Here is a 15434-nt window from a genome sequence, read left to right as displayed (position 1 = left end):
AGAGCAGCAGCCACAGCTGGGAGACCAGGGCCTCCTCCTATGCACCTTCAATCAGACAGGGCCACCTGGCCCAACATTCACTGACAGAGCTGTATTTCCCCAAGACACTTTTTGGGCAGAGGTGTTTTATGGTCCTTGATGGACCTTGGTTCTGCGAACTTGTCTTCTTTTGTCATTGAAAGGGACCTTAAAGATGATCTAGTTCCAGCACAGTTTCCATAAACAGGGACCTTCCCCTGGAGCAGGCTGCTCAGACCCCCATCCAAGCTGGCCTTGAGCACATTTTCTGGGAACAGGAGCTGCAGCAGGCAGGGGCAGGACAGGGATGGCCCAGCCCTGTGCCCACAGGACACCCTGTGATGTGTGACAGCTGAGTGCTGGCACACTGACACAAGTGCTGGGCACACACATCAGCCAGGACAGCTGGGACACACTCCAGGGCCAGAGCCCTCTCCCACAATACTCAGCAGAGCTGTGCCCAACTGCCTCATTTATTACATCCCATAATCTCTCTTATCAGCTTACCTGCAGTAAGGCATTAGCAAAAGCCAAGCCACTCATGAAAGGGACACCCTCTCCTATGTGAAAAGTCAATCAACATGTTATATTGTTATCAGGCTCGCAGACAAACCTCTCTTTGTACAACAAAATGTGCAGATACAGTGCCCTGACTATCAGTGTAAGGTTATCTTGTTGAGCCTTTAGCAAGTAGCACCTGATCTGCTTCTGTCTGAAATATACCTTTATTGATGTCCCTTAAAAAGAAAACCAGTTAAACTTCTTGCCTCTCCACAAAGAAAAACAGCGAAAAGAAAAGAAAAGAAAAGAAAAGAAAAGAAAAGAAAAGAAAAGAAAAGAAAAGAAAAGAAAAGAAAAGAAAAGAAAAGAAAAGAGAAAAGAAAAGAAAAGAGAAAAGAAAAGAAAAGAACAAACCAACAAAACCCACCAAATCAAAAAGCAAGGCTGTATCCAAGTTAGGAATTGTGTTTCCCAACTTCATCTGAATTCATGTCTTTTCAGCCACAAAAAACAGATTCATCATCCTTTAAGGATAAACATGGCCATCACTATTGCAACTGGGCACATTTTTGCATACTTGAAATTGTTTTGAGGTGTTCAGTCATGTAAGATGCTGCACTCAGTAACAATTTAAAGAAACATTAGCTCCCTAATTACACTGTTGAAAAGCATCTCCTTAGACACCCTGGCAGAGTACAGACTGTTATTCAAACTTGCAGCCTAACTAGAGGGTGAGCCTTTTGCCAGCAGACTGGCATTATAAACATCTGGGAGTGATGAGCAGTCCCAGACTCCCAAAGACCTTGGCACATTTTTACAAGTTATAGCAGAGGCACCATCTCATCTGGCCTGCAGTGAGTTTCCAGCCCTTCAGCCTCACCCAGTCACCCCACACAGAGCCCACAGACCAGCCAGATCTTCCAAAAGAGGGATTTAGACCAGCTCCCACTGGGAATGGGATGCATCATGCGATTTATGAATATCCCCTCCTCAGATTCAGCTCTTTAAAAAATGGTCATCATTCTTTGCTTTGGGTCAGAATGGACCAAGGCAGAGGAAGTCCGAAAAATACCAGATACAAATTGCTCAGATGGACTTGGATCTGTAAGCACAACACTGAAAAAGTTAAAAAATATTTTAAAAATGAAGAGAAACTGAAACAAACAAAAAAGATAGAACCATGGGATTAATATGCCCAGTGGATTTACTTGCTGGTACCATAGATGGTTTTTGCATATATGTAGCTTTTCTCAAAGCACAAATTCTGACAGATGACTTTCTACTTCTTCAGTTATGGAATTAGTGTTTCTTTGGAGGGACTCAGAGCACAGAGGTCACAAGAACCCTTCCAAATGTACACACAGTGTACAGTGTGAGGCCTGCAAGAGTCACAGCAGCACAGCCAGCTGAAGGATGCTACGAACAAGTCCTTCTCCAAACACCACCAATAATTTTCTCAGTCTGTCAATAAAAAAAAAAAATCATTTTTTGCTGACGTCAGAAGTAAATTAATGAACTTGCCACTCAATTAGAGGGTCAGTCAACTGCTACATGTGACTCCCTCTCCATCTTTTAGGTTTTATTTAGACAATGATGATGAATTCTTGACTTTCAACCAGACCTTCATTAAAAGAAAAGCTCAATAAACACAAACATTTGAAATAGAACAGCAATAATCAGACTATTGCACTGTTTTAGTCTGTACAATTCCAGCCCTTCCATCAGGATAATCTAGCTGACATTTGGGCTTGTCATTTTTTCACCCTGGGACAGGATGAATGTCTTGTAAAACAGCATGTTTCTGCTATCCTTGCTTCAGTCAAGCATTCACTCTCTTTGGAGAAAAAAAAAAACTTGAAAGAAAAAAGTAATTTTCTGCTACTAAAATGGCAGTTAGAAGCCCTAAAGCTTTTAGCAGATAGAAATTCCCATGGGAAGGATGCTGTGTCAATCCAAGCCATCTCACTCAGGGCCTGAGCCAAGGACAGGCCAGCCCTGCTGAGCACACACAGTAAATATTGGTACTGCACACATGATAATTGTCAGCAGGACCCTCCAAGGCTGCAGGCTGTTCATCAGGATGGGACAACAGCCACGTGGCTCTGCACTGTCAGCAAAACCCACACAGATGGGGATATCTCCCACCTGTGCAAGGAGCATTTTAGAAGTCATTTGGGTATTTGAGAATGCCTGTCTCAGCAGAGGGATGAACAGCCCGAGACCCTGCAGTAAATGGAGCAGAGCAGCAGCAGCAGACACAGGTGCTGGGATAGGGGCACCCTGGAGGCACTGGCAGAGCAGGGATCACTGCTCTTTATTCCCATAAAGGATGGGAATGCATGATCTTGTAAATATTTTAACTGGTGTTCATCTGTCTCCCAGCACACACATGGAGTGAGGCTGGGCAGACTCTCCCAGGTTGGGAACATCCCCTTTTCCAGCACAAATGCTCATTTCTAAGGAACTTTTCCCACAGAAACGAGCAGCAGAAACCTGGAGGGCAGCACCCAAAGTGACCTTGTCTGGCCTCCCCCTCTGCCATTCACAGCCACCACCTGGACAGGGAAACCCCCCTGGTACATGTCAGACCCCCAAAATGAGCAGCCTGAGGGAGGGAGCTTGGATTGATGGAACCCTCCTGAAATAAACCCAGGAGAGGACAGGGAAACACCCCAGTACATGTTAGACCCCCAAAATGAGCAGCCTGAGGGAGGGAGCTTGGATTGATGGAGCACCCTCCTGAAATAAATTCAGGAGAGGACAGGGGGAGGGGAGGAAGGTGACCAAAGGCTGAGCTGAAGGAATATCTCAGCACTGAGACCTCTAAGACATGGAATGCTATTCTGGGCACTGGGAGCTGTTTGAAAGCAGAACAGGATGAAAGCTGCAACTCACAGGGTTTCAGAGCAGCTTTCCAAAAACATGGTGCAGGACAGAAAACACAGGGGTCCCACTCTGTGCCCACACAGGGCACGGCCACCACACACACCCAGAGGCCTCCCCTGCCCTGTGATGTGCATCCCAAATTCCCACTTGGAAGCAACTACACCTTTGTAACAGGGAAAAAGGGGCTACCAACAAACAGCCTTTCCACCTGGGAAAACACCCCACTTGGTCAGCTCAGAGGCAGTGTTCCAGCCTGCAATTTGATGACGAGAGCACTCAGAAAAAACCCTGCCGAGAGGATAAATCAGTGGCAAAGCAAACTAGAAGTCACTAAAGAGTTACGGATCTGGGTAGGTCGAGGGGGAGACTGTGCTGATTCTTCAAAAAGCACCTAGGTATGGCACGAATTGCTGGAAACCCACAAAGGGTCTGGCAGCAAATGGGCAGGGTACAGGAAAACTTGGGGCTTCCTTGGGGGCTTAGAAATAGCCAAGGGACAGCTGAGAGCAAAACTCACTGCAGGTTATTGCAGCAGGAGCAGCCAGGCAGGGGAGCTGTTTTACACACACAAACTTCCAGAGCCATCTTTATGTATTTTTATTGCACACATCTATCCTTACATATCTCATGGGATGAGGCCAACTTCCCTTCCCAGGACAAACTATTTCTACTTAATTCTGCCAAATCCATCTGTTCCCAAGACAACTTTTGCTGCTGCCTAACAGAGATATTTTGGAAGAGTAAATCTTCCCCTCCAACTCCCAACCCCTTCCCCCAAGTTGCTGGATTGTTCAGAATGTTCTCTAGGTGATTCAGCTACTAAAACAGTTATTTTCCTCCCAGAAAAGCCCAGGGGCACAGCTGAGCTGGACCAAAGCACCTTTGCAAAGCCCCCGAAACGCCTGCACCTCCTCTCCCCCAGCATTTAATAAAGCCCACACCTGGCACAGGAGCCTGTGCAGCATCCATACTTTAATTTTAGGCTCCCTGGAAACAACCTCTTTGGTTCCAAGTGGCATCTGGAGTGAGCCAGATGAGCTGATTAGTGGCTGGCTGGCTGGAGCATCAGCAAAGCACCAACAACCCCAGGCTCTTTTTCCTTTGGGTGCCTGGTTGGTGCAGGACGGCTGATCCCAGCAGGCTGAGAGCACATGTCTGCATCACACAGCCTGGAAGACATTTGCATTGACTCATAATTTGGGGGGAAATACTATAATTCATTTGCAGACATGCTTTGCCATTGGAGTGGCATAAATACATGTGTGTGTGTGTACAGAGCTCTATTTTTAGGGCTGCATGGCCAGGGTGCCGGCTCCATGGGTACTCCATTGACAAACAGGATGCACTCTTCTCTGAGCTGGGAGGTTTTCAGTCCTCCCCCTTATTGTAAACATCATCTGCCTTCAAAACCCTTAATGTGTTGCAGATGTGACAAACAATAAAAGACCTATCATGAAAAAAAGCCTGCCATCTCTGTGTTTCCCACTGGGGCAACATAATAATGAATTTATTAGCATATAGGGCTCACCAACATATGTTTATAGTCACTCACAAACTTCTGACTTGACAGTTTACAAGTATGTTTAAATCATTAAAGTTTAGGTTGACTGTCCAGTTACTACAGGCTCATTATAAATAGGAAACAAAGGTTACATTTTATACAACAGGCGATAAATCAAAACTAGTCTGCATTTTAAACTGACTTTTTTTCCACCCTCTTCTGCTCTTTTTTTTATCTCCTTATTTTCAAGACCTTCTGAGGGGACATCTTGGTGAGGCCAGTGCTCAGCAGATGTTTGCAGTTAGCTGGCAGGACCAGTGGCACCCACACCGGGGAGCAGGAGAAAATCCCACTGCATCAGAGAGATGCAAGGACCTCAGAGGAGGCAAAATCTGCCAATGTTTTCACTCAACCAACAGCCAAAATCGGTGCCAGCCCCAGACACTCACCTCTCCTCCTCTGCAAGGCATCACCAAGTCCATCTGCAAGGCTTGGGAATCCCTTTGGAAGGGAGGAGTTCTCCACTGCCAACTTGCTCAAGCTGAACAAAGCACCTGAGAAAAGGAGGGGAAAGCCCCAAACTGTGCCCCCTGCCTGCAGACCTCGAGGGTCAGCAGAAGGACTCAAACATGCTCAGATGGGGGTTTGGGGTTGACCACTGCACTGCAACACAGCCTGCCATCCACGTTCCTGCCCTAACACTGCAGAGCATCGAGCTGAGGATGAAACCCGTGCCCGGTAACACAACCCCAGCCACTCCCACTCCCTTCTGCCTCTATTACAGGGTTAACCACCTTGGGAAGGAGAGAGATAAAGCCACATGAAATGTAAAAGTTCATTTTGTAAACTATTTCCAGATTTCAAAGCCTGGCATAATTTCAAATCGGCACGCTACTCTAAAATTTAGAGTTTGTGGAACTTGGGGGGGAAACGTGGAATGGTTTCTGGTCCCTTTTATTTCTTGCTCTGTACATGTGATACGATGGAAAAAAATTAATTGAAAAATACCCTTTCAAAGTAAAAAGAAATATCACTCTCAAAAATGTTGAAAATGAGTATTTCCACACCATCAGCAACTTTTCCTGGGCTGGTTTCCAACATAAAACTTGAACAGAGTCACAGTTTATATCCAATACCAACCAAATAGGATTCTGTCACTGTCACATCAGCTTCACCTCTCTGCTTTAAAGCAAAACACACCAAAAAAAGGGCATATGGCATGGGCAAGCAAGGAAGAAAGTCTCCCTGACAGCACAGCTCACACTCTCTGAGCTCAGTCACTGCCTTAAAGCCCTGCTGGACAAACTCCACACTCTCAGCAACCTGAAAGATTTTACCTGCCAGGAACCCCATGCCCCAGAGACACAACTGCTTTAAAGTTAATATTTACCCATCCCATAGCAAAGGCAGCAGCAAACAGCAGCAAAACCAGGACAGGTCCTCCTTTTCTGCTGCATGTTCCTGTACCACAGTGACAAGAGGGGCAAGTCCCCAGGGAGATCAATACAGTGATTAAACCAGAGAGGCAGAGTAAGGCAGAAAGGATCATATATCCGACTTCAGAGATCACTGATGATAGTGTGGGGAAGGCTTTAAGAGGAAATTAGAAACACATTAAAAATAACATCAAGGTGTGACACAAAGATCATGGAAAATGAAACACGTATCTCTGCTCTCAGCACAGGACACTGTGAATCACCTGCATTTCTTTAACATAAACTTTGTTATTTAGTTCTTGGATGAAATTAAGTGTGTTTTATCTCTCTCAAAATTCTATGTTTCTTTTTCAGACTTGGAGTGGAAGACTTGAAAAATCTTTTCTTTCCCTTACTTAATATCTGAATATATGTATTTTATGCATTTTACATAATGTGTCAATAATCTTTGATACGAGACTGGCATTTAATATTTCAGCTCTCACTTCATTAAGGATATTTTAATTATCCCAGACCAATGGGAGGGAATTTATAAACATCTGTGCTTCGTTTAGGAGCCCAAATTTGCCTTTTAAACTTCAAAGCTGCAAAGCTGATTTTATCCAGGTTCAGTTGTCTGGTCTTTCAAAGAGCACCGGGTAGCACTGGAACCAGCATCTAATGGGCCAAGCCTCCAGCCCACAGAGCAACATCCAGCACTGCTCATCCCTGCTGGACACAGCCTCCAACAGCCTGGGCTTGCTCACACAAGCTGAGCTGATGCTGCTGAGCTCCACAGAGTGGTCAGTGGGCCCAGGAGAAGGCCCACACCAGCAGCACGTGTGACTGCCCAAGTCAATGCTGCTCCTTTGCTTTTTCCTCCCAATGGGTGACCAGGGGCTGTTTAGTAACACCAGGAGTGCCTCAGGGCTGTTTTCACAGGAACCAAGGACATGACTCACACTGGCAAGCAAAACAATTTTCAGGCTTCCAAGTACCTAAATCACTTCTACAAAACGAGCCTGAGGTATTTGCAAAAAATCGCTGGGGGTTTCTAAACCCTACATCATAAATAACCATCATTTGCTGCAGTCAAACAAGCCTTCCTGACTTTCTGGTGCCCTCCAGGAAGATGAGCAGCTCATCTCGAATCTCAGGATTGCAGGCAGCACTGGGAAGGGGAGAAGAGGGTGACCCTGGGACCTACATCAGATTTTCAACTTGCCTCAAATCCCCTCCAATGGGCTGCCTTCAATACACCCCTACAGAACCAGCCTGGAAAAGCAGAGGCATTTCTTCTCCAGCTGCTGCCTCGACCGGCACCAGGGCCAGCCAGGACAATTCTGGGGGTCTGCGGCTCTGGGGGTGCCTGCAGCGAGTCCACCTGAGCAGACCCCAGGGAGCAGCTCCCACAGCATCACCTGTGCCCCACAGAGGGGCAGCTGCTGCAGTGCCCCATCCCCATCACCTGCTAAGAAGCGGAGCTGGTTCCTCACGCGCGGCTCTCCGTCCCCAGAGCCTCTGCCGCACTCATCTTCATCGTCGCAGTCTCCGCTCTCCTCCTCCTCCTCCTCTGCGGCTTTTCCTGGAGCTTTTCGACGGGGCAAAGTCATCCCTCTGAGCAGCTGAAAGACAAGAGGGGCACAGTCACTCACTGCTTCCCTCCACCCTCCTGCTGCTTCATCCTCACTCGCTGGGGACAAATTCAGTGGAGCCAGGACAGTGGGACGAGACCCCAACATGCCTTGTGCCCAAGCACTGAGGAGCTCAGGCTCATTCATGGACAAAGCTGCACAGAAAACTTCAGAGCAAGAAACAAAAGGAGGAGGCAAAACCACATTGAGTCATTCTGGGCTTCTGCCCAGCGAGAATCACAGGAGCCCTGCAAGACTCCAATGCCACCAAAGCTCCGGGGTCAGCTACAAAACACATGCCCAAAGATAGGCCAGACAGGGGAAAAAACAGTAGCAAGAGGAGCTTCTGTTCAGGGAATCTCACTGCTTTCAGGGACTCTCCCATTTTAGATGTAACATGTGAAAGAAAATGGCAGATCTCTCAGGTCTGTATGGGCCCCACAAACATAACCTAAAAATCTAATTTCTCACTCTTGAAGCACAGAGGATGCTAGTGAAAGTTTTTGGGGTAGCCAAGTGACACAATGAAAGCATCTTTTAAAGGATGTTTTAAAGGTGAGACCTAAATAACAGTGAGACCTAAATAACAGATCCCTGAGACAGGACTTGAATGCGCCCCCTGAGCACAGGGTCAGGATCACTTTCCAAACATGGGTGGGAGCTCCCCACACTCCCATCACAGCACACAGAGGGATTAGACACATTATAAACTATCAGCTTCCTCTCTTCGCTGACTTTCCCGATTCTGCTGTTGCTGAAAGCAGCCAGCTACTCCATCATAAAGCCAGATCCCCTTTGAAAAAGTGTGAGTCAGCTAGTTAATATATGCTGAAAATTTCTATCACTGCCACTCTGCTGTTAAAAGCTTCTTGAATTTAATCTCAGCGCTAAGAAGAAAAAAATGAAAAGGATAAAGTAACAGAGAAGATATTGCAAAATGGGAGCTTTCCACATGCTTCAGGGGGTTGGTTAGTTCCATCTCTTGCAGCAATATGCATGCCTTGCAAGGCATTTTTTAATATCTGGAATCTAGGTTATATTTTTAAACTATTATGCTAGCCTTAGAAAACAGTTTCTAAAATATTTATCTCCTGAAGTTTATACAGCCTTGGAGGAATGCCTTTGGCATCTGGCTCGCCCTGTCCACGGCAATGTCCACATACCTTAGTGTTTATATTAGAGGAGCATAACGTAATGAAAAACAAATGGCTCCACGTGAGACCCCTTTGGGTTCCCCAGCTGCAGCAGAGCTCTCCCTGGCATGTGCCAAAGTCTGCCTGGTGTGAGAACCATGCTGGCTGAGTCCCACATCCATGGCAGGCAGCAAAATGCAGCTCGTCTCAAAACTCAGGGGATGTGCTTTCATGGCCTCCAACAGGCTTTGGCTCAGGCTGGTTAAGTTCACTTTTCAGGAATTTTACTTTGTTTAGATATTTACAATCTTCTCCCAGAATATGGTGCAACCACAAAAAAATAACAAACAAAAAGGCAAGTGCAGTGCTGGGGGTAGCACAGGGAAGATCTCACCCAGGAACCAAACATGCCAACCAGCCAAGCCTTTACACCATCACTTGTACTTTGCTCCTCCAAACAAAGCCCCCAGCTACAGCAGTCCTCAGCTGAGGTGGAATGAGGGTCTGCCATCCTAATTAGCAGCTAATTAGCACACACACCAGTTCAAACACAGCCACCACTGCCAAAACCCAAGCCCACGGTGCTGGAAGGGGCCACGGCTGTTCAGCAGCAGGATCCACATTCCCTTGTGGGATCCTCACTCCTCTGCATCCCAGGAACAGAACAAGCCAGACAGGACCCCACTGCGCAGCCCAGGCGGCACAACTTTCATGACTTACCCAAAAGAGCAGAGGAACTTTCTGGCAGAGAGAATTAAGCTTTGGGATATTTTCAGATTTAATAAGCTCAGTGGGGGGCAAGGGAAAAAAATCAGGATTTTTCAATTGTGTGTTTTCAAACATGAAAATAACTGAGCATTTCTTGTAGTACTACTTTTTTCCTTGGCATGCCATAAATTAGCAGCTTAATTTCTATGCCTTTGTAGCCACAATAAAACAGGAACTTTCTGAGAAACATCACGTGGGCCCCAGCTTTGGATCAAGTGAACGTGACATCCCTTTGCCACACTGCTCTTTCCTTTGCCAGGAGAAAAGCTCCATCCTCAGGCACGCCCTCCCCAGCTGCTGATAACTATAGAGAGGTTCAATTAAATTTTGCTGCTGCCTGTGGGAGAAACAGACACAAAATGACACAAAACCTACTGGAAGAGTTAGCAGGAGACCAGGCATGGGGTGGAAATCCCACTCCACTCCAATGGTACATCCAGACCCAGGAATGCTTTTGGATGTCTCATCTGCATCCAGAGCAGCAGCCCTAGTCCCACTCATCAACCATTCCACAACCTCCCTGATGGTTTGCATGCTTTATGAAATTATATTTGGTGTACTGAACATAGATTCCCCGTCCTTAAATAGCAAGCAGAGCTGACTGCACCCTAACATTACAGTTTATTCATGTCCTGTGGTTTGAAAGCCCATGGTGAGAGGCAGGAAAATACACAGTCTGGTGATCACTAAACTAGTATGTAACAGTGAGATAGCTTTAACTTAATCACAACTCAGCCAGCTGTAAGAGTTTACGGTCATATCTGCTCTTTGTTGCTAAACCATAATGGCAAAAATACACTGTAGTGTAGCTGATGCCAAGGGGAGCCCTCTTTGTGGGAGGCCGGGCACACACATCCCCACACCTCCGAGGGGGCTGCAGGGCTTTCCTCCCCCATCCACACAACACCATGGCAAGAAACTCCCCCTGCTCCTCACGACAAGTTCTACCGGATCAGGTGTCCGCCAGCTTGATTTCCAACCTCGTCCCTTCCAAACGTGACCCTCTGGATGGGTAGGGTGGGCAGTGCCAGGGCGTGGGCAGGAGGGACTCCAAGGGACACTGGGCAGTCACGTCTGGTTTCCATGCACATCTTGGCTCTTTGGCTTGTCTTGTGGTCTCCCTACAGCTGAAAACACAAGGCAGATGGGAACGGTGTGCCGAGCCTTCTGCTAAGAAAGCTCCCCAGGGCATCCCACGTGATTTACACAAGTATTCATAACTGCACAGTGACCAGACAAAAACAGATGCAGTGATGTGGGGTAATGACTCAGCTTGTCTTGGACAGGCCACTGTATGCTGAAATCTTTTTAACTCCTCATTCTTTACAACCAGTTTACTCAGAGCTCCCCATCCCACCAGCCCACTGAGCCCACCTGGTCCTATTTTTCCAATTTTAACATAAACAGTCGGAGCTGCAACATACTTTTTTATCATTAATCTCCCATCTCTGAAAAGAGCTCAGCATCATGTTTCTTGGACTGCAGTTTAATAGCTGTTTTCTCCTTTTGGAAATAAGCCCGCAGTATTGCAAATATCAATTTGAGCAATACCCAAAATTGTGCCCACAAATTCAGATTAAATACTGTCAGCAAGCTACAAGCACTGTGCTCCTTTAGGGCAGAAATCATCCCTTTCAACACACTTCAAAAATATGTAAAGTAAAGAGAACAGCCAAAGAGATTATTAAGGGGAATAGAAGACTTTTAGAAAAACATTTAATTCCTTCATGAGTTTAGGGGAGAAGTCTGATTGATATTTGTAATCTTTTGGTGGACAGAGCTGTCATTTAATTTAGCTTGCATGACTGAAAGAATTTAACAAAAAGTGTTCCAGAGAGTTTCGCTGAAATTCTTTGCATGTTTTTAGTAAGCCTCTGGAATATGATCAAACCTAAAAGGCTGGAGAGGATGGAGACTAAACTTACAGCTAAAATAATATTCAGAATTGTAATATATGCTTAATAATCAAGTATTCACATCCAGCAGAAAAAGTGCCTCAGTGCAGAAATTACTCTGGAGCCCCAGCCATGTGTCTGTGTGCTGCTTGGCATCAGGAAGGGAACCCTGGGAATTCATCCTGGCAGTGAAAACCAGCTCCTGGCTCTGCTAGAAACCTCCCAAAACTCGGTGAATTTCACCAGCTCACAGCTGCTTGCAAAGCTCAGGATGCCTTCCTTCAGGAGCCTCACAAGGAGGAGTTTTGGAGGAGCAAAGGTGTTATTTTCCTTTTCATCACTCCAGCCACACACTTTCAAGTACGGGTACCAAGGTACTTCTCAAAACTCCTGAGATTCCCAACTGATCAGCTTTTTCTATTTTAAATTCCAGCCTGCTAAAAACATTGGGTTTTGGGGGTGAAAAACTAGATCTTATGTGGCCAATCCTGACCTTGAAATCTGCAATACCAAGTAATTTATGTGTGGCTTTTGAATCAGGGCAGCATCATGGGAAACGTGCAGATTTTCACACGATACTGTTCCCTGTTAACAGCTCATTACAATGTACAGAAGTATATTCTCATTATGAAATACAGCTGGGGTTGTTTTGCTTACGAAGGTCATTATCTGATCACAGGCAAGAATCAGGGAAAGGAACCCATTTTATAAGGCTGAAGTTGTGGACTTTTTCAAAACTCATGTGTTTTGAATTTGGTGGCCTGATCATGCACAAGCATGCAACAGCAGAATCTATTCTCTCCACTTCCTCAGCTTATTAGCCCTGGAAATAGCATGGAAAAAATTTTCTTTTATTAGCAAATACTTTATTATTTAACCAACCCTCATGAGATTGCTGGTGCCCTCCACACCACGTTTCTATTTCCCAGCTCCCTTAGATTTATCCACTCTGTGGAGAGGCGCCTTGGTGGCACAAGCTCAGTGCAACATCAACAGCATCATTCTTTTCATTGCTTCTTTCCAAGCTCCAGAGAGCCTTTCCCCCTCCTGGGCAGCAGCAAAATGCAACACATATTACAGAAAAACTCCTTGGTGCCAAGCACCAAACTCTATTTGAAAATAAGGATATTTAAAACTTTAAAAACATCTGCAAAAACCAGGATCTGTACTTTTGTCTAGCAAGAGTGAATACATGAGCGTGTGCACACCAGCAGGATCCACTGCTCTTCTGATCCCAGTGCTGGCCCATGGACAGAAGAACCCATTTTGGGAGGAGAACATCTGAATTGTGGTTTCCTTATGATCCTTCCAGTTGGCTCCACCTTGGCAGCACAGACATGGCAGAGAAGAAACCTGTTCCTCATTCAATTCCTACTTCAAGCTCAGCAGAACAAAGAATGATCACTAATCAAAAGTTAATAAAGTGAAAGCAGAGTTTGGAGATGGAAAAGTAATTTTCAGTGCTTGGAAAAATGGTGAGTTGGACATGGCCATTTTCTCAGCTGCTCTAAAGGCCAATCCTGCATTTCCCTGTGCTGCCTCCTTTGAGACATCACAGGGTTTGTGTTTCTGGAGCTGAACTCAGCAGAACAAGCCCCAGACAGCACCTCCTGCCTGCTCTGAGCAGCATGAGCAAGGGATGGCCCTGGAATTCCCTCCCCACACACTGATCTTGAGTCACCCCTGCTTTGTGGCTCCACACTAGTCCATGGTGGTGGCTAACTAAACTAGTAAACCATAGCTCTGAGTTTATATTGTGGCTCCTTAGCCATAAAATTGTTTTAGTCTTAAATTCTAGCACTCAAAATACCTGGAACAGGAAAAATCCCTACCATGCATCATTCAGGGTTTACCAGCACAGCAGGACTCACTTTACTGTCTTCACAGGCTCCAGAGGAGATGCTCTTGGCTGCCAGTAAATCAGTTTTCCTGGTCACTCTCCTGATAGCACAAAGAAGCTGGTGACAGAAGTGAATTATTGACCAAAGGGTGGCCCTAGTTCATGGATCATCAGCTTAATTCCAGATTAGCTATCCAAACTGACAACATCCCTATGGGAAAAGGAAGACAGATAAAGACTCCTAAGTGCTGGCAGTAATTAACACGAGTCTGCACTGGACAGTAAATCTCTTTTGGAAGCAGAAGGGCTTCCAAGGCATTATGGATTGCTCTGGTTTGGTGAGGGCAGGCTGATGCCCAGGACTGGATGCTCCTGTGGAGGTTAAACCCTGGCTGTCACCCCGGCAGGCACAGGGACCAGCTCCTGTCTGCAGTCCCCCAGGCAGGGGAGGTGTCACTTCCCTGGCCTGAACAAATGCTCATTCATCACTGGGCACATGTGAAAAAGAGATTACTCAGGCTTTACAATCAGCTCACTCACCTTATATCCAGTTCCTTCCCCTTCCACCCCGGCTATTTACAGCTTGTTTTTGTGCAGCTGTAGGAAGGAACAGGACAGCCTGGGTGCCAAGCAGGGCAGAGAGTCCAGCCCAGCCTGATGGGGTCCTGGGCAGTCCCTGTCTGCTTCTGGCTCATCCCCTGAGCCCTACATCAATGCCAATGCTGGAGAAATGCTGCTTTCCTCTTTGGGATACTACAGCCCCTTCTCCTATTTTGCCTTTCCAAGCCTTAACTATCACTGGCCCTTCAGCATCCCTTCCTCCATCTGCGTCACTAGAAACGAGCAATTTCTCCACCCCTCAAGCAGCCACCCCTCAGGGTGTTGGCAGCTGAGTGAAGGAGGGGTGTGGGAGCCTACGTGGGCCAGCACCCATCACTGCTATTATCCATATTTTCCATATTTTGTTTAGTTTTGTTGGAGCAGAACCCCACTCTTCTATCCAAACACCACTCAGGAAGGCCCAAAAGTGCACGTCACCAGAAGATGAAACATGAGACACCAAGCAAAGCAGGAGCACAAGAAACAAGACAAAATAGGCAGAGGTGGAACCATCAACCACCTCCTTCAGACATCTGAGCAGGGATGGCCTGGATGGAAGGTGCCCTGGATGCAAGAGCACCTAGAAGGACGTGCAGGTCTCACATCACCTCGAGCCATTTGCTGTAACAGCCCCATGGTTCTGCAGGGGGGATCAGGTGATCAGGGTCTGTACAGGTGACCCAGGCAGGGGTTCCCACAGCCTCCTCCTGTCCTGCCCAGCCTGTTGGAGCAGCTGGGAAGTTTCCTCTTGGCTCAGGCTCTGGCACACATGGCTGCTCTCTGGCTGTCGGAGACGTCCGCAGGGCTGCCTGCGAGACAAACATCTCATCCTTGGCACCAGGTAGGAAACAGCAACTGAGCTGGGTCAGAAGGGTTTTTTTTTAATTCCTCTTCTCCTGCAACAGAAACTCCTGTCCCAGCTGCTTTCCTTTTCCCCTAAAGGCTCCCAGTGGAGAGGCACTCCTCAAATCGTGTATTTTTGTGCACAGCGTTGTGTTGCACACAGGTTTCTGCCAGAACACCAGCTCGAGTCACCCTGGCTGCATCCTGCCCTCCTGGGCAGCTCTTTCCAAGCTTCACTTTTGCATTCACTTCCCTTCAAGGCTTCGGAAGCCCAGAAAGCAACTACAAGCAGTTCTGATAGATGTCCCCTGGTCCACAGAGCTTCCCAGGGAACTGAACAGCTGCCTTATAAGCCAGTTATCTCCCACCAGACAAGACAAACCCAGCGAGGGGTTAATTA

At 46.7% G+C, this 15434-nt stretch overlaps 1 protein-coding gene across 1 annotated transcript in view; it reads right to left on the bottom strand.

Moving 5' to 3' along the window:
- The window catches only part of GPC3 (glypican 3), a 140862-nt gene that overhangs the window by 18220 nt on the left and 107208 nt on the right, over positions 1-15434 (bottom strand). Inside the window, exon 7 of the mRNA XM_038123010.1 lies at positions 7790-7946. Coding sequence (XP_037978938.1) covers positions 7790-7946 — 157 coding nt within the window. The remainder of the gene's footprint in view (positions 1-7789; positions 7947-15434) is intronic.

The sequence above is a fragment of the Motacilla alba genome, chromosome 4A (genome assembly GCF_015832195.1).
Source record: "Motacilla alba alba isolate MOTALB_02 chromosome 4A, Motacilla_alba_V1.0_pri, whole genome shotgun sequence".
In the NCBI taxonomy this organism is placed as follows: Eukaryota; Metazoa; Chordata; class Aves; order Passeriformes; family Motacillidae; genus Motacilla; species Motacilla alba.
Note: the sequence above shows the minus strand (reverse complement) of the source record. Positions and strands in the feature narration are given on the sequence as shown.